This window comes from Hyaena hyaena, unplaced genomic scaffold, assembly GCF_003009895.1.
Source record: "Hyaena hyaena isolate Hyena2069 unplaced genomic scaffold, ASM300989v1 scaffold_23, whole genome shotgun sequence".
NCBI classification, from domain to species: domain Eukaryota; kingdom Metazoa; phylum Chordata; class Mammalia; order Carnivora; family Hyaenidae; genus Hyaena; species Hyaena hyaena.
Genome location: NW_024080655.1, coordinates 356,857 through 380,347, shown reverse-complemented (window position 1 = coordinate 380,347; position 23,491 = coordinate 356,857). Strand labels below are relative to the sequence as shown.

General features: G+C 42.1%; 3 protein-coding genes across 3 annotated transcripts; all 3 read left to right on the top strand.

Annotated features, from left to right (window-relative positions):
• The first annotated feature begins 267 nt into the window (after nucleotides 1-267).
• Nucleotides 268-1,528, top strand: LOC120228458 (olfactory receptor 4B1-like). The gene is made up of 2 exons (XM_039226819.1): nucleotides 268-855; nucleotides 1,178-1,528. The coding sequence occupies exons 1-2, from the start codon at nucleotides 268-270 to the stop codon at nucleotides 1,526-1,528; spliced, it is 939 nt and encodes a 312-aa protein (XP_039082750.1).
• An 8,666-nt stretch (nucleotides 1,529-10,194) lies between these two features.
• On the top strand, nucleotides 10,195-11,139 carry LOC120228437 (olfactory receptor 4X2-like). Its single transcript, XM_039226791.1, has one exon. The coding sequence runs from the start codon at nucleotides 10,210-10,212 to the stop codon at nucleotides 11,137-11,139; it is 930 nt and encodes a 309-aa protein (XP_039082722.1). The 5' UTR covers nucleotides 10,195-10,209.
• Nucleotides 11,140-21,176: 10,037 nt separating this feature from the next.
• LOC120228470 (olfactory receptor 4X1) lies at nucleotides 21,177-22,109 on the top strand. The gene has a single exon (XM_039226836.1). It carries the CDS (start codon nucleotides 21,180-21,182, stop codon nucleotides 22,107-22,109), a length of 930 nt encoding a protein of 309 aa, XP_039082767.1. The 5' UTR covers nucleotides 21,177-21,179.
• Nucleotides 22,110-23,491: the final 1,382 nt, after the last annotated feature.

Genomic DNA, 23,491 nt, shown 5'->3' with positions numbered 1-23,491 from the left:
GGCCCAGAATTCACCACCTTCTGTGTGATTCTGGGTAAATAACCATTTCCCTGAGTCTGAATTTTCTAATATGCAACTGTTGTTAGATTGCTAATATTTAATGCTGAGTGAGTACATATGGACTAAATGAATGGGTTGGTGATTAATGTATTGTAAATTGGTTTACACTGTCTAACATGCTATAAATGAGGTGAATTGGTTACCATCAGTGTTTGTTTTGTTGCAGGTCTCTCATTACCTTATGTCCAGAACACCTGATTGGATTCTATGGCGAGTACAAATAACGTGACTGAGTTAATTATCGTCGGTCTTTTCCAGGATCCAGAGGTGCAGAGAGCGTGCTTTGTGGTGTTTCTTCTCGTGTACCTGGCCACAGTGGTGGGCAACGGTCTCATTGTTCTGACAGTCAATGTCAGTAAGAATCTGCATTCCCCCATGTACTTCTTCCTTAGCTACCTGTCCCTGGTGGAGATCACTTACTCCTCTACTGTTGTCCCTAAATTCATCACAGACTTACTTGCCAAGATTAAAACCATCTCTCTGGAGGGCTGTGTGGCTCAGATATTCTTCTTCCACTTCTTTGGTGTTACTGAGATCTTTTTGCTTTTGGTTATGGCCTATGACCGCTATGTGGCCATCTGCAAACCTCTTCATTATATTATCATTATGAGCCGTTTTTTTTGTCTTTTTCTGGTGGCTGGCTCCTGGCTTGGGGGCTTTTTTCACTCCATTTTTCAGATTTTTATCACTTTCCAGTTGTCTTTCTGTGGTCCCAATGTGATTGACCACTACTTCTGTGATCTTCATCCTTTATTCAAACTTGCCTGCACTGACACTTTTGTGGAGGGGGTTATTGTGTTGGCCAACAGTGGTTTATTTTCTTTTTTCTCCTTCCTCTTCTTGGTGTTCTCCTATATTGTCATCCTGGTCAACTTGCGGAACCATTCTGCAGAGGGGAGGCGCAAAGCCCTCTCCACCTGTGCCTCTCACATCACCGTGGTCCTCTTGTTCTTTGGACCTGCCATCTTNGGGCTCCTGGCTTGGGGGCTTTTTTCACTCCATGGTCCAGATTATTATCACTCTCCAGTTGTCTTTCTGTGGCCCCAATGTGATTGACCACTACTTCTGTGACCTTCATCCCTTATTCAAACTTGCCTGCACTGACACTTCTGTGGAGGGGGTTATTGTGTTGGCCAACAGTGGATTATTTTCTATCTTCTCCTTCCTCCTCCTGGTGTCCTCCTATATTGTCATCCTGGTCAACTTGCGGAACCATTCTGCAGAGGGGAGGCGCAAAGCCCTCTCCACCTGTGCCTCTCACATCACCGTGGTCCTCTTGTTCTTTGGACCTGCCATCTTTCTCTACATGCGGCCACCCTCCACCTTCACTGAGGACAAACTGGTGGCCGTGTTCTACACGGTTGTCACCCCCATGCTGAACCCCATCATCTACACACTCAGAAATGCAGAGGTGAAAATTGCCATGAGGAGGTTGTGGGGGAAGAGAGTGAATTCAGGGATGGACTAAAAGTGAAAACACGAAAAAATGATCCTATATAGGAGGTGACCAAATCCTGATTTTAGTCAACTCTGAGGAATTGAGGAAAAGTTACCTGTTCATTTTTTTTTCTTGTATTTAGATGAGCCCCTTATATTCTACTGTACTAATCATAGCTGCACTAATTCATTGCTGTCTGTAGTTTGGAGAGTGTTTTGGAGAAGAGCTGCATCTCTTCTCTTCTTGTGTTGGCCTTGGTTGGAAGTACATAGCCTTCAGGGAGGGATTGCCTAGACTGTGAATTCCCACCCTATTGTTTTCTGCCTGTGCAACCTTGAGTTCATTCACTTTACCTCTTGGTGTTAGCATGCTGTAGGGTGTGGAAAGTCTGAGGCACTTGGAGACAGAAGTTTATGTTTTGCTTTGTCTTTCTCTGCTAATGTTGTGGGATCTTGTGGGAGTCCCAAGAAGGCTTTTATACTTCATTTGGTACCCCTACTTTATTTATCTGATTCTGATGCCTGAAATTCCACATTTGGAGATGTATTTCACAGGAATAAGATATTGTTAGAACAGAAAAGTCTCTTGGATGTGAAATACAATGAAGGTATTATTAACCGTTAATTTGGACAATTTTAGAAGACCTTTTTCTTTCTTGACAGTTACTGTCTGGGCACTGAGGTGTTGCTTAAGCCAAATCTAGCTCATTGCCTGTTCTTGTATGGCCTAAAAACCAACACGGTTTTTATACTTAAAAAAAATCAAAGTAGAAAAATATTTGATGATACATGAATGTTATATGAGTGTAAAATTATAGTGTCTATAAATAGGTTTTTGGACTACGGTCATGCCAATTATCTTACTTTTTCTCTGTGGTAGCCTTTGTGGTATAGTAGCATGGTTGAGTGGTTGTCATGGAGACTGTGGTCTGCAAGGCCTAAGATATGTCACTGTTTTGAGAAAAAGTTTGGCAACCCCTGGCTCAAGTTATACAGCATTTATTGCCTACTCAACAGAAAGTTTGGAGGCCAGCAGTTCTTGGGCTGTATTGTTAATTCTGTGATGCCAGAGCACCTGGTTTGTGTGTCTTGAATTCTCTTGCCTGCCCCCCTACCCCATGGCCGCAGGATGGCTATAGCACGTCTAGGTATTATATGCTCACATGAGGGGGAAGAGGGGCTCTTATTTTATATGGGAAATATTTCCCAGAGACCCCTCAGAACAACTCTTACATCTATTTTTTATTGGCCAGAACAGAAAATTTTTGTATTTGTTACTGCATGTCCAAACCTAGCTGCGAGGGAGGCTGGGATAGTGAATAGTGGTAAAGGGAAATGGGATTATGTTACCAGTTTAGATTAGGCTCTGTGTTTCTCCTGGGCTGGGCATATCAGTGCTTGAACAAGGTCAGGGTTGTTATTAGGAAGAGATGTCTGCCACAGGGAGTGTTGGTGCACCTGGGCATAGTGGGTGGATTTGGATTGGTGCCAGAGTGACAGACCAAAATCCAGCTCAGTCCCTTGGTGACTCCGCCTCAGGCATGTGACCGAAACTCTCTGCAATCCAGTGTCCTTGGCATGCACGCGTCGGTCAAGTACAAGAAACCTTTTCCATAATGTAACAGTTTTCCTGTGAATGCATCTGCTTTAATTTCCCTCTAGAGGATGTGAGAATGAAGCCCTGGGCTGTGAATGCCTGAGTGTTGTGAATAGAAACCAAACCATCCTACTATAGGTCAAAATAAATTATATCATTTAAGGTTTGTATATGCTGAGATGAGTCCTCTTAGTAAAAAAAATCATATTTTTATGCATGGAAGAAATACTGGATAGCATATGGAGATTTGAGTGTTTGGGATATGTAGTGAGGTGCTAAAACATTTTTAAATCTAACATCTTGCATTATCCTCTTCCTTCCAAGTCCATATCTCAAGGCTGAATTTTCTCCATATGTTTCAACAAAGACAACATATCCAGCAGATTGAAAACACAAGCCAATATGAGAATTCAGCTGTATCTCTTAAGCCAAATATTAAGGGGGTTTGCAAAAACTCAAACAATGCCATTTTGCATTACTTATTTCCATTTGCATTATTTTGTCATAATTATTTTTTCACAAAATATGTGACCATAAAAAAAAAAATAAAGAAAAGAAACCAAACCACCCTACAGTTCTTGATGGCATGGATGAGTCTTGTTTGAATACATAGCCCCACACCCAGAGTTCTGGGCCAATTCACTGCAAATAAAGTCACCAAGCAACAATTTGCTTAAAGTTTGCTAATTCACTAATTGGCAATTGGCTAATTCCCCAAGCAGCAGTTTGCTAATGCTGAACTTTTGATTAATCAGACACATATTTATATTAAGGCTTTCTAAAATTCATGGCACTTAGGTTTTGCTGAAGCCTGTGATGAGCAATATATTTGGGGGGAATTTTTGTGTTTTGAATTTCAGCTTTTTTTTGAAAATAATAAATATCAAGCATTTTATGTATGTCTGTTTCTCTCTTCTAACTAACTGAGTTTTCAGTCTAGTCAACTGACTTTGCTACATTTCTTCATTTTTGGTTTACTTTCTTGAGAAAGGGATGCAGGTACAGGGAGCAGATGAGGGAATGTTTTCACCTGTGTTAGCCAAGCCTTCCTGTTTTGGGTTCCATTATTCACCCCAGTGTTTTACTCTTTGTGTCTATGCCTTTTTCCATGTAATTTTGGAGTTCTTTCCACCGTATGTGGAATATACTTTTCTATCCCTTGACTCTGGCCTCAGCCATATGACTTGCTCTGGCTGACAGAATATGAATTGAAAAAACAGCATGCTGGTTAGAGCCTAAAACTTGTGTCTTTTCCCTCATGTGTCCCTGTCGCCATCATGAGATGATGTCCTCATCATCTGGGCTGTAGAATGACATACGTGGAGAACTTCACCTGAACCCCCACTGAATTGCAGCCTGAGATAGAGCTGCCCTGCCAGCCTGCAGACACGCGGCACTAATGTAGGAATAAATGCTCACTGTGCACACTCCTGAGGATTTGTGGTTATTCGGTTTCAGCAGAAACTCACTAGAGTTGAATGACAAATACACATATCAAAGAAGAGCAGAAAAGTCATGCTTACCGCACATTCTTTATTTTGTTGAGCATGGGCATGGACACGTCCTTTCCTGCCGCCTTGGAGGTTTTACTCTTGATTTGAACTATTTGGAAATAGTGTCTGCAAATGTTTGCCAGTTAGGCATAACTCAATTTCTCCTGTATGTTTTATGGATTTGTTGATCTAGATTTATTGCATGTTGATTTTTGTGTGTTTTACAATTCAGATTTTCCAAGGCTGCTGCTGCTTTTTTTTTTTAAGTTTATTTATTTATTTTGAGAAAGAGAGCATGAGCTGGGGAGGGACAGAGAGAGAGGGAGACAGAATCTCAGGCAGGCTCTACTGACAGCATGGAGCCTGACCTGGGACCATGAGATCATGACCTGAGCCAAAATCAGGAGTCAGATGCTTAACTGACTGAACCACCCAGGCGCCCCCAGATTTTGCAAGGCTTAATTAATAGTAAAAGCAGTAGAATAGATTAGAAGTGAAGCAGGTCTTTGATGCATTAGTAGTTCAGTGAATTGGTCATTTGCCTAATACCTAAATCTCTGAATTGTTTAATTCTGGCAAACTTCTAGATGGTGAAAAGATTTTAGGAGAATTAACTCTGCTTTAGTACCTAGCGTGATGAATGATAGGCACTCAGTAACTACTGAGTGCATAAAAGATATCAAAGTGGTGTCAACATTATCTATCTTTTCATTTTGGAAAGGCTTGAGATAGATGTGAAATAATTTGATGCCAGAGAAGCTCTTTCTTGTGAATTACTTTTAGTTGCAATATAGAAGGGATGTTAATCTATTACCTTACAAGGAAAATATAACAACTTTTCAACTGCATGAAAATGCTGCAAAGCTGTATTTAGGGTTATTAGTAGAGCAATTGATATATTTTATATTTGCACAATATCTTGTGTGTAATTCACAGCCCTTTCACATCTATTATTTTATCAGAGTCTCATAGTAATCCTGTGAGGTCAGTGAAATCTGAACCATTCCCAGTGTACATTTTTGGAGTTTGAAACATCACTTACACTAGGATTTATCTGCAAGGAATAGAATCTGAAATAAGACGGAAGTCAAGGAGTAGACAATTCAGGATGGAAATGATCTCTCTTGTTTCTCCATCCTGAAGTCATCTCCTGGCCCAGGATGGTGCTGCAGATGCAGCCATAGTGACAGCATTCCTGGCATCAGGAAGGAGAAAGGGACAGAATAAGTGCATCATGTCCCCTTTATTAAAGTTGTAGAGGCACTTGGGTGGCTCAGTCAGTTAAGCGTCGGCTTAGGTCATGTTTCTAACAGTTCATGGGTTCAAGCTCTGCAGCCGGCTCTGTGCTGACAGTTCAGAGCCTGGAACCTGCTTCAGATGCTGTGTCTCCCTCTTCTCTCTGCCACTTCCCAGCGCACACTCTGTCTCTCTTTCTCTCTCTCAAAAATGAATAAACATTTAAAAAAAAGAGTTGCAAGGGAGGCTGGGCAGTGTAACTTTTATTCCAGCTGGGTATGTGCCCAGATAAAAATTCGGAGTTTGTAAAACTATAGAAGGAAGAAAGAGAAAACAAATGTTGTGGAACGCCAGCAATCTCTGCTCCTGAATAAATCAGGCACAAAACTTGAGCACAAACTCAGGTATTCTGACACTGGGATTAGATGTTCCTTCCATTGTGGTCCCCATCCTAGCTAGTTTTTTTTTTTTTAATTGGGGTACAACTTATATTCAATGAAATGCTCAGACCTTAAGTGTACAACCCACTGAGTTTTGACAAATTTATATAACTGTGTAACCTAAGTCCTAACCAAGATGTAGAGTATTTCCATTACCCCAGAAGCTTCTTTCATGACCTCTTCCAAGCAGTCTCCACTTCCCATAAGCAACTGGTAATCTAATTTCTATCATCATGGAAGTTTAGCCCCTTCTTAAACTCCAAAAGCAGAATCATAAAACACGTTCTCTACTGTGTCTGGCTTCTTTAACTCAACATAATGTTTTTTAAAGATTTATTGTGTTGTGGGTTATACTTATTGTGTGTTTGTTCGTTTTGTTTGGTGCATAGTATTCCACTGTATATATCTACCACAACAGAAGAAAATATATTCCCCTGTTGGTAGACATTTGATTTGATTTCTGTTTTTTTGTTGTTATGAATAAAAGCTGCTATAAACATTCTTTGACATTCCCATTTTTTTAAAAGCATAAACCAATAGAACCATGTATTTATTTTTCTTGCAAAATATCTTTTTGGAAGGAACACTGTATACATATTCATAATTGTGAATGGATCTGTACATCATTTACAATGGTGGGATTTGATTACAACTGGAGAGGTGAAGGATTTGTCCATAGCCAATGGGCTGATCTTTACCAGGTTAGGAAATGAAATCGACCTCTTATAACAAATGCAGTTTAGGTGAACAAACAGTTTTATACCACAAACATTTTTAACAAATGTGTTTCCTATAATAAATATTCATAGACTCACATTAAAAAATTTATCTCCTTAGATTTTAAACTGAATATTTCAATATGGAATATATTCTTTCTGACAGACTTTGACAGAAAGTCAACTTCATGATGACCTTTGAGAGAAGAAATATGTTTTCCTTCAATATTTGGAGCTTCATGTAATTATTTCCTATTAGAGTACCATATAGAGTAAGTACCAGGGAACATTAGGTAAATTTATTTATTTTACATTTCCTTTTGATTCCAAAGTTATGCTACCTCCAAGGAAGTTTGAGATTATATTATCCAGGTACTGCTTCCCATGGGGTTGTCTGCCTGATTGGGAAGGGGAAAGGTATAGCTCTCTGGGAGCAATCTTCTCTCACTTGATCATGATGACTTCCCCTCTGGTATCTCTCAAGCAGGGTGTACTCAAGGCTCAGATGCCAAAATTCAGGAATACCTGGGAGGCAAGTATACTTTACTCTTCTTTTAAATTGGGTAGAATCAAGACTCTGTGGCTTAGTCTCAGCATTTCCAGGTCTGAGGCTACATACAGGATGAGCAGATCCTGTCTGGAGTCTCCTGTAAGATAGGAGCTCTGGTTGGTAGCTGCATCTTAATGCCTTCTGACTGGCTAACTCTGGACCCTGCAGGAGCTGACTCTTCAAACATTATTTAAATCTCTGTGTTCAGTACAAAAGGAGGATTTTGGTGAGAATAGCAGAGCTGCAGAAACATTGGGGTGAGTTTTGTTTTGTGAACATGTGCTTCTTTCCATGTCATGATTATAATTCCAGTTTGGAAGCAAAGGGAATGGCCATGAGGTGTGTGGCATTTTACAAAAAGCTCTCATATAGGTCTGGTCTTTTCCTGAGGCAATCACAGTGCTAGGTATTGGGATTCAGGGATGGAGAAGCTGTGGTCTTGGCCCTTGGGAATCTTTATTCTCTTAATATTTTCTGAATACCTACAGTGTACCAAATACTGTCCTAAAAAGGCTAGGGGCTAGGGAATAGCTCTACCCACTGTTAATTCCATTTTTAAAAAAGTACTCCCTACCCACAATGTGGGGCTTGAACTCACAACCCCAAGATCAAGAGTCACATACTCTACTGACTAAGCCAGCCAGGTGCCCCCCCTCCCCTGTATATTCACTGAATGCTATCTCATGGCAGATGCTTCAGTTGGCATTGGAGATGGAGTGGTGAGTGAGATACAATCTATGCCTCCAGGAAATCCACAATTTACTGAGGGCAGATGGTCACATAGAACAATTACAGTTTAGTGTGGGAAGTGCTGTGATTTGAAAATGTCCTTCAAGAAGAGGGCCACTGACTGTAAGGGCTTGTGGATTTGGAAGATGGATTTCCTATCTCAGAAGAATTCAAGGCAACACAGAGGATGGGAACTTAAGTTCTCTTGGGATGGGCTGGGGATGAGATCTATCTCTAAGGCAGATAGTATCTTCATGCTACAGTTTAGACATTGAGTCTCTGAGAGTTTAAAGAATATCTATCTATCTATCTATCTATCTATCTATCTATCTATCTATCTATCTATCTATCTATCTATCTATCCTGTCTCTGAGAGGTTAAAGAACTCTATCATCTATCTATCTATATGTCCATCCATCCACCCATCCATCCATTTATTTTTTTTTTTTTAAATTTTTTTTTTTTTAATGTTTTTTATTTTATTTCTAGGAGAGAGAAAGACAGCGTGAGCAGGGGACGGTCAGAGAGAGAGGGAGTCACAGACTGAAACAGGCTCCAGGCTCTGAGCTGGCAGTCAGCACAGAGCCCGACGCGGGGCTGGAACCCACGAACCGCGAGATCATGACCTAAGCGAAAGTCGGACGCTTAACCGACTAAGCCACCCAGGCGCCCCTCCATCCATTTATTTTTAAGAACTTTGTAGACATCACATAGATACCACCTGAAGAAACCTGATGTAAACCCAGGAGTCGGGGTTTCTTCCATAAATGGCTTCTTGCTAAAAATTCCCCAGCTGGACTGAGAGTTTGGTGCTGGTCTCTGCTCTCTTTGTCTCTGAAGGCATAAACTCTATCAGTGATTCTATTTTGGCTCATGGTGGTCCTTCACCAGCTGAGCCTAGCCCACTTACTAGAGGAAGGAAGCTTTGTGGCATGAGTGGATGTCATGTGACTCCTAATCTCAGAACCCCAGAACCTCGCCGTATGAGGGGCTGTATTGATACACACAGATCTCAGCCACTTTAAACGAAGTCCAGCATGGATGAGGATAGTGTACAGATCAGTCAGTGCACAATCCTGCTGAAGCACTGTGCTGTTGGAAGACTGGAATTGGAGGAGGTTGTGTCAGAACATGAGTAGACACTGTGGGCAGAGGGTGTTTGTACTTCTCTTGCCCCCTGGGGGAGGGCATATGATAGGAGATATCAGTAAAGAGAAGAATTGTGTATGGGTTGAGCTGGACCTTTGGAAAGGGATGAGGTCACCAAGTGACCAAGTATAAAAGGAGGGAATTAGGAAGAGAAGCAGAAATAAGAGAGAATGCTGAGTGTCAAGAGGTATATTTTCTGATGAGTCTGAGCGGTCAGTGGAGAGGTGAGAATCATGTTCTGCAAACCAAGGATGGAAAGGGGACAAAGGAAGTGTCACAAAGAAAAGCTGCAGGAAAAAGACAACTGAAAGCATTCAAAGGTGATAGACCTTTAAAATAGAGACAGCAACACTATGCTTGCTGTCACCATCATCTGAGGGGACATTAATCTCCTAATAGGTGGCCCCTCCTCTGGTCTGCTCCCATTAGTCCAACCTCCATATACAAACGGGTTTTACTTTCCAGCCGATGAACAATCCCGAAGATTCCCCATTGTCTGCAGGATAAACCCCCAAGTGCATAACAGCCCTTCAGGAACTAGTGCTAGACTCTGTCTCCAGTTTTATCTTTGCTATTCTGCCCTTTACTCCAGCCACACGTGGGTGGATTTTCATGGCATTGTATGCTCTTCTTCCTTTTTAGAATGTTCTTCCCTTCTTCTGCACATAACTAATGTCTACTCATCTTTCAATGTCCAGCTCAAAGATTTGCCAGGGATTAGTATGTAATTCATGCACTTAATGAAGAAGTCTTTTGTATCATTTCAGATCGCCCCACCCAAATCGCCTCCTGTAGTGACTTCATGGCTAGCATACACAATGTGACTGAATTCATTTTTCTAGGACTTTCTCCCAGTCAGGAGGTGCAGAAATTTTGCTTTGTGCTGTTTATGCTTTTGTACACAGCAGTCGTGCTGGGGAATTTCCTCATCATGCTCACTGTCATGACCAGCAGAAGTCTGGGTTCCCCCATGTACTTCTTCCTCAGCTACCTGTCCTTTGTGGAGATCTGCTACTCCTCTTCTACAGCCCCCAAACTCATCTCAGATTTGCTGGCTGAAAGGAAAGCAATATCACTGTGGGGCTGCATGACACAGCTTTTCTTTATGCACTTCTTTGGTGGCGCAGAGATCTTCCTGCTCACTGTGATGGCTTATGACCGCTATGTGGCCATCTGTAGGCCCCTCAACTACACAACTATCATGAACCGGCAAGTGTGTGCTGTCTTGGTGGGAATAGCATGGGCGGGGGGCTTTGTGCATTCCTTTGCCCAAATCCTCTTGATTTTCCACTTGCCCTTCTGTGGCCCCAATGTGATCGACCACTATTTCTGTGACCTGCTTCCCCTGCTCAAACTTGCCTGCTCTGACACCTTCCTCATTGGTCTGCTGATTGTTGCCAATGGGGGGACCTTGTCTGTGATCAGCTTTGTGATCATCTTAGCCTCCTATGTGGTCATTTTACTCCATCTGAGGACTCGAAGCTCTGAGGGGCGGAGTAAAGCCCTCTCCACCTGTGGGTCCCATATCACCGTGGTTACCTTATTCTTTGGGCCCTGCATCTTCATCTACATGAGGCCTTCTACCACCTTGTCTGTAGACAAGATGGTGGCTGTGTTCTACACCATGATCACCCCACTCCTCAACCCTGTCATCTACTCCCTGAGAAATGCTCAAGTGAAGAAGGCCATGAAGAAGCTGTGGATCAGGACAATGAAGCTAGATGAGAAATAGAGGCTGAGTCTTGGTATTGATCTGTAGGTTTAGAATGATGCTGAGTCTGAACTGAAGGGAGAGAATGGGATGAAGGAAAGGCCACAGGACCTGGAGTATTATTTCTGGAGTAATTCTAATGGTCTCATCTCCAAAAAATGTATTCAAATTACCTGTAACAAAGTTCCTCTTATGGATGTATCTATAACTTGATTGCCCATTTTCTGTTAGATGTTTAGATTGTTTCTAATTTTTTTTTATTGCTGTAAATAACTCTGTGGTAAGTTTTCTTGAATGGAAATCTTTATACTTCTGAAATTCTGTTAGATTCACTTGTTATAATGAATTTACTGTGTTAAAGGGACAATGACCTTGATGTATAGTGTTAAATTGATTCTTAGAAAGATTGTTGGGGCATCTGGGTGGCTCAGTTGTCTGAGTGTCCAATTCTTGATGTAAGCTCAGATCATGTTCACATGGTTCATGAGTTCCAGTCCTGCATAGGACTCTACATGGTCAGTGCAGCATCTGCCTGGGATTCCCTCTCTCTCTCTCTCTCTCTCTCTCTCTCTTTCTCTCTCTCTCCCTATCCTGCTTGCATTCACTCTCTTTCTCACTCAAAATAAATAAATAAACTTTAAAGGGGTTGTTGTAATAACCTTTCTTGTGAAAGTACTCTTGACAAATTGAGCACTGTCATGAAACATTTTCTTGATGGGAAACAAGATTTTACATAGTCTCAAAGTATCTCCCCATAAGATACTTATTAATTGCAAAAAAGAAAAACATAACTCTTCAGTCAAGAAAACTGGAAGACCTTCCCTTAAACATTGACCATTGACTCAAGTAAACATCATCAGTATGGAGACTGGAGAGGCACAGGGTAACATTGCTGTAGTATTCTTACCAAAAAATACACAATCTGAGTCTAACCATGACAAAATCAGGCAAACCCCAACTGAAAATTGTTCTGCAAAATTAATAGCCTGCATTTTTCAAATTAAGAGATTGAAGAATTTTTCCAGATTCCAGATACAGATATAGATAATTAGAGGCAACCTGTGATCCTTGATTGGATTCTGTACTGGAGGAAGGTCATTAGTGAGCATAAGCTGTGTAGAGGGTACAATAGAATTGTATCACAGTTATTTCCTGATTCTGGTAATTGTAGTGTGTCTCTGTCAGACAATGTCCTTGGATTGGGGAGTTATTTACTAAGGTGTCTAAAGGTAAGTGGGCATTATGTCATCAACTTTGAAACATTTCGGAAAAAATTCTGTTTGCCTACTATCTATCTAGTCATTCTAAAGAAAATGTGGTAAAATATTAATATTTGGGGAATTTGGATTAAGGGTGTACAAGAATTCTTTGTATTATTGCAATGTTTTTGTAAATCAGTTATTTTAAAATATAAAATTAAAATGTTTTCAAATTAGATAGCTCAGTGTGTGTGTGTGTGTGTGTGTGTGTGTGTGTGTGTGTGTAGGGATTTTTAAAAATGATTTTTCCCATAAGTCGATTATTTGAGAGAAAAAGAGAGTTTACAGGGGAAGGGCAGGGACAAAGGGAGAGAGAATCCCAGGCATGCTCCACACTGTCAGCACAGAGCTCGATGTGGGGCTTGATCTCAAGGAAACCTGAGATTGTGACCTGAGCTGAAATCAAGAGTTGAACGCTTAACCACTTAACTAACTGAGCCACCCAGGTATCCGTCCCTTAGCACTTTGAAGATACCATTTCACTCTTCCCGGAGTGGACTTTCCAGGCCTCTGCTGAGGGAAGCACTGATAGTCTTGGAGGTTTCTTGTGTGAGAGAACATTTTTTCTCTGCTTTTAAAATTCTCCCCATCTTTGGGGCGCCTGGGTGGCTCAGTTGGTTAAGCGTCCAACTTCAGCTCAGGTCATGATATCACGGTTCGTGAGTTTGAGCCCCGCGTCGGGCTCTGTGCTGACAGCCAGCTCAGAGCCTGGATCCTGTTTCAGATTCTGTGTCTCCCTCTCTCTGACCCTTCCCTGATCACACTGTCTCTCTCTCTCTCAGAAATAAATAAAACATAAAAAAATTTTTAAAAATTCTCCCCATCTTTGCTTTTTTTTTTTATTTTTATTTTTTTTAAGTATTCTATCCATGACCATTTATTGATTCAAACAATCTTTGGTATTACCCTGCTTATTACAGAAAGGACATTTTTGTTCAAACATATATTTGTTAAAAACCTTACTTGATATTTGGAAAAGGAAAAAAAAGGAAACAAAAAGGAGACAAAATGCTTCTAGGCATCTGTTTTGAATGGATTTCAATGCCTCCAAAAGTCTTTTTTTAATAGTTTATTGTCAAGTTGGTTTCCATATAACACCCAGTGCTTATCCCCCACATCCAAAAGTCTTTTTAGTGATAATGTGCTAAGTTAAACATTTCCAATGTCAAATCATTAACTTGACTACTACCATGTTTCTTACTACTAAAAGATCAACAAATGCTTATGCTAATCAATTTGATATTTAGGGTACAAGAATGGAAGTCTCTGTCTACAAAAAGTAGTCAAGCTGCACAATACCCAGGGATATCCATAGCTATTATGCTTTCAATGGATAGGAAGCCACAATCAAGAATAACTGTTTAAGTCAACATCCTCACCAAATTAAACAGCATGCCATGGAGGTTTAGTTTGTTCTTGTTACGTAAATGACTCTCTTCTTTTTTTTTTCTTAGTTTATTGTCAAGTTGGTTTCCATATACCACCCAGTGCTCATCCCAACAAGAGCCCTCCTCCATGCCCATCACCCCCTTCCCCTCTCCCCCACCCCCATCAGCCCTCAGTTTGTTCTCAGCATTCAAGTGTCTCTCATGGTTTGCCTCCCTCCCTCTCCTCAACTATTTTTCCCCTTCTTCTCCCTCATGGTCCTCCATTAAGTTCCTCCTAATCCACCTATATGTGCAAACATATGTTATCTGTCCTTCTCTGCCTGACTTATTTCACTCAGCATAATACCCTCTAGTTCCATCCATGTTGTTACAAATGGCCAGATTTCATTCTTTCTCATTGCCATGTAGTATTCCATTGTATAAATATACCACATCTTCTTGATCCATTCATCAGTTGTCTCCATCTTTGCTTTTAAACAGTTGCATTCTGATAGACATGGAGAAGATCATTTTGCATTGAAATTTTGGGGTGGTCTATTATTAGCTTCATGAAGTTGGATGTCCAAACATTGCCCCAGATTTGGGAAATATGCAGCCATTATTTCTTTAAATAAGCTTTCTGCCCCCTTTCCCTCTCTTCTCCTTCTTGGGCTGTGGTAGTTCTAGACTATTTCTTTTAATGATATCCCACTGTTCGTAGAGGCTTTCTACACCCCTTTATTTATTTATTTTTTCTGTGTTCTCCTTTGGATAAATTCAGAAGTCCTTTTACTCATAGAGTCTTTGTTCTGATCAATCAATTCTGACACCATTGTTCTCTTGCATTTTTCTCTTCTTTTCACTGTAGTGCACAGCTACACAGTGCCTGTTTGCTTAGCTTGCCTGTGGTAATCATTTCACAATGTCTGTTATGTATCAGAACACCATGTTGTACACCTTGAATATATACAATTTTTACTTGTCAACCTTACTTCAATAAAGCTGGAAAGATGAAAATAAACCAAATATTGGTTATCTGTATTACATTCTAAGCAAATGATGTGTGCATGTGTGTGTATGTGTGTGCATGTGCACACATGTGTGGTTCTGAGGCAAGGAGGTGTGATGTAAGGTAGGAAAGAAGTGCTCTCTCTGTACATCCTTCAGGCCAGCGAAATGCGTGCACGGGCAACATTTTGTGTTTCTCCATACCATTCCACCAGCCTTTGTGACTCCCAGAATTCCTCCCCAGGTTCTGACTGTAAGCCAGATGTGAATGATATTGAGATTTTTCAACATTATTTTCTTCTCCAGAAGTTTTTGGGCATTTTTTGGGTTTTTTTGGGGGGGGTTTGTTTTTTGTTTTTGCTTTTTGTTTCTTTTTTGTTTGTTTGTTTTTTGGGGGGTTTTTTTAGTGAGAGATTGAGAAAGGCTGAGCCCATGCCCTGTAGTATGCAACTAATAAATTAGGAAGTTACTGATGTATGTGCAGAAGGATTTAACATAGGTTTCTTAAAACAGTGATAATTTCTGGAGCTTAAAAAAAAGAGTTTGAGTTTTTGTGGTGTTTCAGGAGGATTATGGTTAGGAGGAAGAGACCGTATGTGTACCATTGATTCACAATTTGTTTGTCCTATGATACAGAATTTGATGAAACAGCCTTACTACATAGAGCAGAAGCAGATGCGGTGGGAGGAGGACATTTCCTACTTGGTTTCCCATTGGCCTGTTTGTTTCTTAATGGGGCGTCAGTGGCTGGTGACATATTCTGTTTGGGCAGGAAATGTTACGTCTAGACATTTGACCCAGATGGACAGTTTATTAGTTGTGTAGTTTTGAACCACTCTCCTAATCTTTCTGAGCCTCAGTTACCTAATCTGTTGAATGGCAGTAGTAGCTACTACAGTAGAGTGTTACTCTATCTGTGAGGTGTTAGAAAGAAAGAAAGGTAGAAAGGCACAGTACTGCCCAATGCAAGTATGATGTGTGCTAGGATTAGCAGTTAGGGGGCTCTGGTCTTCCTGAAGCCCTTGCACATGAAAATCATATGCTGACAATTTGTGGTAAAACACTTAGACCTTTGAGAATGAGCAGTTGGAAGACTCTTGTACTACGAGTCAGGAAGGAGCTGAGTTAACCATGCTACCAGTGCATAGGGTGACTACACAATCATTTTTCCTCTTTGGCTGTCTTCCTACCTTTAAAGTGAATAATACAGACAAGGTGATCTGGAAGGCCCTTCCATGTCTAGCATTCTCTGATCAGGTGACATGTTGGCATATGTGTGAAGTGGTCCAAGTCCACTGGGTTAAAGTGTCCCTGGAACTCATTGGCATCATTGGTCCAATGAGGGGTGAGGTCAGAATACGCCACCCAAGAGCACTTGAGGAAGTCTGTGGTGGAGACAGAGAGAAATTTTTGATACTGAGTTCTTCTCTGCCACTTGCTTGAGGATGCAGAGGGAAACCTTTAGGGGGCAGGACAAGAGGGGGTTAATCATGTAGGGCAAGTAGAAGTACCAACCTTATAATTGGATTAATTAGAGCTATGTTCCTTAACCTCTGAAGGAAGCAATTGGGAAGTTGACTTTTGCTCTTCTCAGAAACTCCCCAGACAGGAGATGCTAAACAGTTCAGGGAATTCAATTCTCTGATCGAAGTCTACATCTCATACACCTTATACACTGGGAGCACATATTCTCCTTAAACCTCATTCTAGTGGGTTTAAGGAATATCTAGACTGGCCCTGTTTCATCCTCCTGTAGCTTTTTTAGTGATAAAGTTATGAAGTTCTGAATGTGGCACATGGAGGTCATGGCATTGATGGCACCCGGTGAGTCCACAGGGGAAGATCAGAATTTAGTGGTAACTTTATGTATGGAACAGGTTTGCAGTCAGCTCATTCACTGAACCCTTACCATGGATGGGCAGACACTCAGCCAGAGTCTTTCCCACACACATTGGCACCGTTCTGGTGTTACTCTGGCGTCCACGCACTTCCATGTATGGGGAGACTTTTTTTAAGATTTGCTCAGTCTTTCAGCTGATGGGCAGACCTTAGACATCACCCTGTTAAAGTCTTTCCTGCCTGCTTAAATGACAGGGTGAGAACATAACTCTCTAGCATAGGCTGAGAGCAGGTGTTGTAGTGATTCTCACCAGAGCTACTGGTAACATGGCCAACGTGGAGTGGTTTGCAGTGGTTTGCAAAGCTAGTTTTTAGTTCCCTACTGGCTTGTGCCCTTTTGAGAAATTCTTTTGGAAAATTCAAGGGGCCTGGCTAAGACATTCTCACACCTGGCCTTCTCTTGTAGAAACGAAGGCATTAGCTCTGTTTGAGCCTGGGTGGACATTAGGCTCTATAGAAGCCTACATTGTGCTGAGGACCATCTTGAACCAAGATTTCCAAGTTTTAGATCAATGAGCGCTAACATACCCCTTTTGTTTCTCTGATCAGTTTATCTGTAGAGGTTGTTAGTGAAGCAAATCTGTTTTCCTGGGGTGATTTATTGATGTGAATCAGTCTTCTGACTCTGAAGGAAGCAATTGGGAAGTTGACTACAAAAGATTAAGAAGATAAAATTAAGAATCAAGGCAACAAACAGTATTCCAGGTAGGTTCCTTCACTTAATCTCTATGAGGCAGGCTTTGGAATTCTTGTCAAAAAGAGACCTTATTTTTTATACTAGGTATTGCTACATAGCCTGTAGCCTCTGTGTTGATACAGGATGCCCACAGTGATACCTTGGTTTTAAAATAGATGTAGTAGCAGATGGAGGATTCAGGGATCAAATTAAAAACTCATATTAACATCTGAGTTCCCAGCTCTGAAAAAGGTCATAAGAGACCTTTCAAAAACCTGCGAAGCTTACACTCTCTTGTCATGTTGGAGAGATGTGACAGGGGCATGCAAAATTGCTAGAGAATAATATAACCCTTGGTGATAAAGAGCCGGAGCCAAGACCTCAAGTCACCGAGGCGAGTCTGGCACGGGCTTCTTTCCCAGGCAGCCCAGTTTGGCCAACTCTGGAAACATCCTCTCCCCGCCTGGGCTTTGGAACTCTGCTCAGACTGCACAGAAATGACACCCACGGAAGATGGAGAACTGAGTCGGACCACATCATTGTTCATTTTCTCGCTGGTGTATTTTTTTATATCTTGCTTCTCAGGTTTGCTCTGCCTGTGTTGTGAGCAGGAGTCTCCCCTCTCTGTGTGACCCACTCCCATTCTGGAAGCTGGCTGTGGTGGGCAGCGGGGAGGAGCCAGTGAGTGAGAGGAGAGTGATGCAGGTGGTGGGTGGAAGCCCTGGAGCCTGGTCTAGTCCAAGCTCCGTCTGAAGGGTCGTGTGGTTCTGGGTCCAGATTCCCCTTCTGTGGGGGGAGGATTCCACGAGCTTCCTTCCAAATCAAACAGCTGATGGAGGCTCAGCGAGGGAGCTACAGGAGAGGCCCCTCTTGACTCCTCTGGGGAGGAATATTATTGGATGAAAAGAGGGAGAAAAGGATGCTGGAAAAGGGTGGTCAGAGCAATATTATTTGTCAGAATGCACAGAACGAGGAGTTGTATGGTGAGAAAGGTATAATGAGAAATCATGAGGTAAGGCAGATTCATTGTGAAGATTTGATAAATGTTCACCGAAGTTGTTTATTGGGGCCACTGTGTTTAGTCTTCTAATTGCCTCCCTGTTTAGGATTTCTGAACCAAACAACCTAGGAATGTGCAGTTCCTTGCTCTTTGAGAAGAACACATATGTACCTTTTGGAGTCTCTTTCTTTGCCCTGCTGATTAAAGAGTCAGAATTGAAGTCACCCCACAGGTGACATGTCACTTCTCTGTCAATGGTTCATCGGTCTGATGACCTCTTTGTGAAATTGTCTCTCAGATGTTTTCCATTTCTACTCAGAATTTTGAAAATGTTAATTTCCTTTTCTTTCTTCCATTGTAAAGACTTAAAATTTTTAACTTCTTAGAGAATAATTTGATGGTTATACTACATACATCTTGCTTTGTTCCTTCAACAACTTTGGAGAGAAAAACACAACTGTTATTATTATTATTTTTTTTAAATCTGAAATCTAATATGGTCTTTACCAATCTTCTGAGAGGAACTCTCTGATACCCGAGCTCGGAAGCAGTTGTAGAATCAGAGAGCAATTACCTTCAAATCTGATTTCACAGAGATTATTCAGATACTAAATAGAGCCATTTTTGCCATCGGGGTGAAGCTGCCCATGTATGATTCTTGCTTTCTGTGTAAACAGCCGAGTGTGAATATTGGCACGTGGCAGCTGGATCAGGTGGGTATACAGAGGACCCTGTGGGGAAGAAAGCAAAGGACACGACAGTGAGTGGATAGTCTATGCCTATTTTATTGATAAGGAAGCAGGCTCAGGGAGGTTGAGTCACTTGCCCAAGGCTGCACAACTCATATTTGAACTGAGGTCCATACTTTCCAAATGTAGATGCTTCCAGTCTCTTCTGAAGAGTGACTTCTATTGATTGCCTAACAAGGGTATCACATCTGTCTTGCCTTACCCCATAATGTGGAATGGATTCTCCATAGTAAGTGTCAGAGTTTCTCAGTTATTCCTTATCCTGTGAAACTAACCAGCTCCCTAAATACGCATTAGTCAGAAGCTAAGGTGGGTGAGGGACAAAGTTGCCAAGGTTCAGCCATTGTCCTTGGAGGTGGGTATGGAGAAGGGGAAATGTGAGAGTCATGTGAGTTTGTTTAATTAATCAACTAATTAATTAATAGTGGTAAAACCAAAATAAAAATTTACCAGCTAAGCCATTATTTAAGAACACAGTTCCATGGTATTAAAGCACATTCACATTGTTGTGCCTCCATTGGTCCAACCTGAAGCTCTGTACCCATTAACTCCACATCCCGTCCCCAACCCCTGGCGACTGCCATTCTACCATCTGTGTCTATGAACTTAGTACCCTAGGGACCTCGTAAAAGTAAACTCACACAGCATTTCTATTTTTTTGTGCAAAAAAGAAGCCTTATGCCTTTTTTGTGACAGGCTTAGCATGTCACTTAGCATATTCAGTCTTGTTTCCTTACAAAGGCCACTGTTACATAGTATAGCTGTGAGATGCATAAATCAGAACCTGACCTGCTGCAAGTCTACACACGCAAAGGTGGGTGTCAGGGCCTGCCTTGTGAAGGACGGCCCTTACTGTGTCCCCATCATGCCGCACTGACAAGCACCCTCAATTCTATTCTGACACTCTTACACTATCATTATTTGCTTTTGAACTTGAGAGCTCATAGTTTTGAGTGCAGTGCTCAAAACAGCACTGTGGAAAGATAGTATTATTTCTGTTTCTCAGATGAAAATTACAGGCTCAGAGGGGTTTTCGTGCATGTTTAATGTCACACAGCTGGAAAGCAGCCGTGCTAGGATTGTACACAGGTCCTCTGACTCCATGCTCTGTGTTCATGTCACCTGTGCCACAGCCACTGTCCCACATGTGGAGGGCTGTCGTGGAGGGCTTGTTTCTCCCTGCAGGAATGCCGCTGCAGAGGCCATGATCATGGGTCGTCTATGTCTGCTCCCCCTCTGTCCGTCTCCAGAGCTCTCTGCAGTGCATATCGGGGTCTCCCTAACATGCTTTGCTTGGAGTGACAGTCCTGGTACTCACCTCAGCATCTTTCCCTGTGTGGACTCGCTGTGCTCTGAGGCCCTGACTTAGCAAGCTGGTACACCAGGCTGTTAGGAAGCAGGACTTAAGTGACCTTGGAACTGTTTCTTAGCCATTTGGCCCCAGGGCTATTGAGGCAGTCTACAAGTGACTCACACCTCCCTTCTCCATCTCTCCCTTTATGGGCAGTGGTTGAAGTTGGGGACTGTCCTTTCCCCTTCCAACTTTTAAAAATACCTGTTGGGGAGGCTGGTTAGTTCCACAGTTTGTGGGATCATTGAGTTTGAGAAGGTCTAGTGCTCACTGTGAAAAGTTGGTTCCATACGAGGGTGTTAAGACTCAAGACTAATCTGAAATCTAAATGATACAATCAGTGTAAGGCCCACTTCAGGAGCATAAGATGTAGTGGAAGCTGCTAAGTCTTGAAAGATTCAGATCTCAGGTCAGACATGAGCTGTGAAGCCTTCAAGTAGTGACTGAATCTCTGAGGCTCAATTTTTTTTCTGTATAAAATATCCTCTCATTTTTGTTGTGAGGATTCACTAGCTAATGTATGTGCCTGGGTTAGCGAAAAACACTTCCAGGCAGCGTTATTACAAAATCCTATTTGGGGGCCAATGTCAAGCATTTGATGATGTTGTTTTGTCCACTTGTCTCAAGGAGAACATGTTTTGGAGAAGCCCAAGGAGGAGAATGACAGTTGTCCTCAAGGCCTGAGGAGGATTTTTTAATTATTGAAGGAGAGTTCTTTGATTTCTTGATTCCAGTCTGCTAGGCTTTAAAACATGGCAACTACAAACAATGTGACTGAACTCATTCTCTTGGGGTTTTCCCTCAATCCAGATGTGCAGAAGACCGTTTCTGTGATGTTTCTCCTCATGTACATGGCCATTGTGCTGGGTAACAGCCTCATTGTGGTGACGATCATGGCCGACAAAGGGCTCACCTCCCCCATGTATTTCTTCCTCAGCTACTTGTCCTTAGTGGAGATCTGTTACTGCTCTGTCACAGCCCCCAAGCTCATCCTTGACTCTTTTATCGAAAGGAAAACCATTTCCGTCAAAGGCTGCATCACACAGATCTTTTTTCTCCATTTCTTTGGTGGCACTGAGATCTTTCTCCTGACAGTGATGGCCTATGACCGTTATGTGGCCATCTGCAAGCCCCTGCACTACACTGTCATCATGAACCGGCATGCACGTGGCCTCCTGGTGGGGACAGCATGGGGTGGGGGCTTGCTGCATTCTGTTGGGCAAACATTCCTTATTTTCCAGCTGCCCTTCTGTGGCCCCAAGGTCCTTGACCACTACTTCTGTGATGTCCACCCTGTGCTGAAGCTGGCCTGCTCAGACACCTTCCTCATTGGCGTGTTAATCATCGCCAACGGTGGCTCCATTTCAGTGATCAGCTTCACGGTACTGCTTGCTTCCTACGTCATCATCCTGCACTCCCTGAGGACCCAGACCTCAGAGGGTCGGCGCAAGGCTCTGTCCACCTGCGCCTCTCATGTTGCAGTTGTGGGCCTGTTCTTCATACCCTGTTCCTTTGTCTACATGAGGCCCTGTGTCACCTTCCCTGCAGACAAGATAGTCGCTGTGTTTTACACAGTGGTCACACCTCTCTTAAACCCCATCATTTACTCCTTCAGGAATGCTGAAGTGAAAAACGCCATGAGGAGACTGATGGGGAGGAAAGTGATTTGGCAAGAGAAATAGATGATTTAGTTAGGGAAAATAAGAGGAGCAAGGGATGGGAATTTGGGGCAGATTTCACTCTGCCTCTACGTTTAATTTATGGGCTGGCCTTCAGCCTATCACCGTTTTCTTTAAATTTTAGTTCTTCGTCTTTATGGGATTGGACAGGATTGAAGAAGGCTCTAGGATGAAGTCTGGCAGGGGTTTTCTAATGCTGCACTTCCACATGTGACAGTGACCTTGAGGCAGCGTGGCTGGTTTTAAGAGAATGAACTCTTCCAGAAAACTGGGGTCTTTCTGGGAATAACAAAGAAGTTGGTGGAAGAGGAGGAGGGATGTCTTGGGGATCAGTGGCCATGTGTCTTTTGTGTTGGAAGAGTCTGAACCTTTGGATTTGGGAAGGAGGAAGGTAGGGAGAAAAGTAGAAGTCACTTAGATACTTAGAAATTCTGTTAACTTGATAAACTAAAGATTTTCCCAGTGGGTTGTAGTCAGGTCTGACCTAGAAGGGTCTAGTCCACAGAGCAGAAAGCATCCGACTCTTGCCAGCAGATTCACATGAGCTCATATTAGCATTAAGCTCATGTTTTCAAAGAATCAAACGGAACCACAGGAGATTTTAGGTGACTTGAAAGTACTAGACAATGAAACCTACATGTAGGCACAAGCTTTATTTTTCATCTATCAGTAACATTTTAGTGTCTAATATTCTTTTCTGTTCATACCTGTCTGTCCTTCTTTTTCTCTTGATTTCCCCTCACACCTTTGGCTGTTTGGCCTCTTTATTTTCTCTGTCTTCAGTCTCTTGACTTCTTGTGCTTCTCGGCCATTCCCACTAAGCACCCTGATAACCTGCTCTCCTATACCACCATATTACCTTGTCCTTCCTCCATCTGTGAGCCCCCCACTCCATCCCAGTCTTCATTCTGGGGCTTCCTGTTGATTAATAGTTTAACTGCCCTTGTGTCCACACTGTTTGTCCCATGTTATTTTAATCCTCTTTTTTTGAGTCAGACCATATGCCTGCAAACTATAACCCCAACTGTGACCCTCATTCACAGCAGATAATTTCCCCATATGCTTTCAGATTAATCACTTGGAATTAATTCTCTTATTTTATCTTATTTTCCCTCAAAAATTTTCAGTGACTCCTCATTGCCTTCAGAGTCAACCATGAACTCCTTCTTGACATGCAACACCTTTAAGGCATGACCTTCTCTTAATGTTCTTTACTTATTTTCAGTGACACTTCGGTAGAGCTCACTGTTTCCTGAATACTCATTGCCTTGTGCCTTCCACCTAAAATAGTTTTCCTTTCTCTACCTGTTAACATCCTACCTACCTTCCAATACCCATCTAAAATGCTTCTACCTTTAGGAAGCTTCCATAATGATCCTATTCAG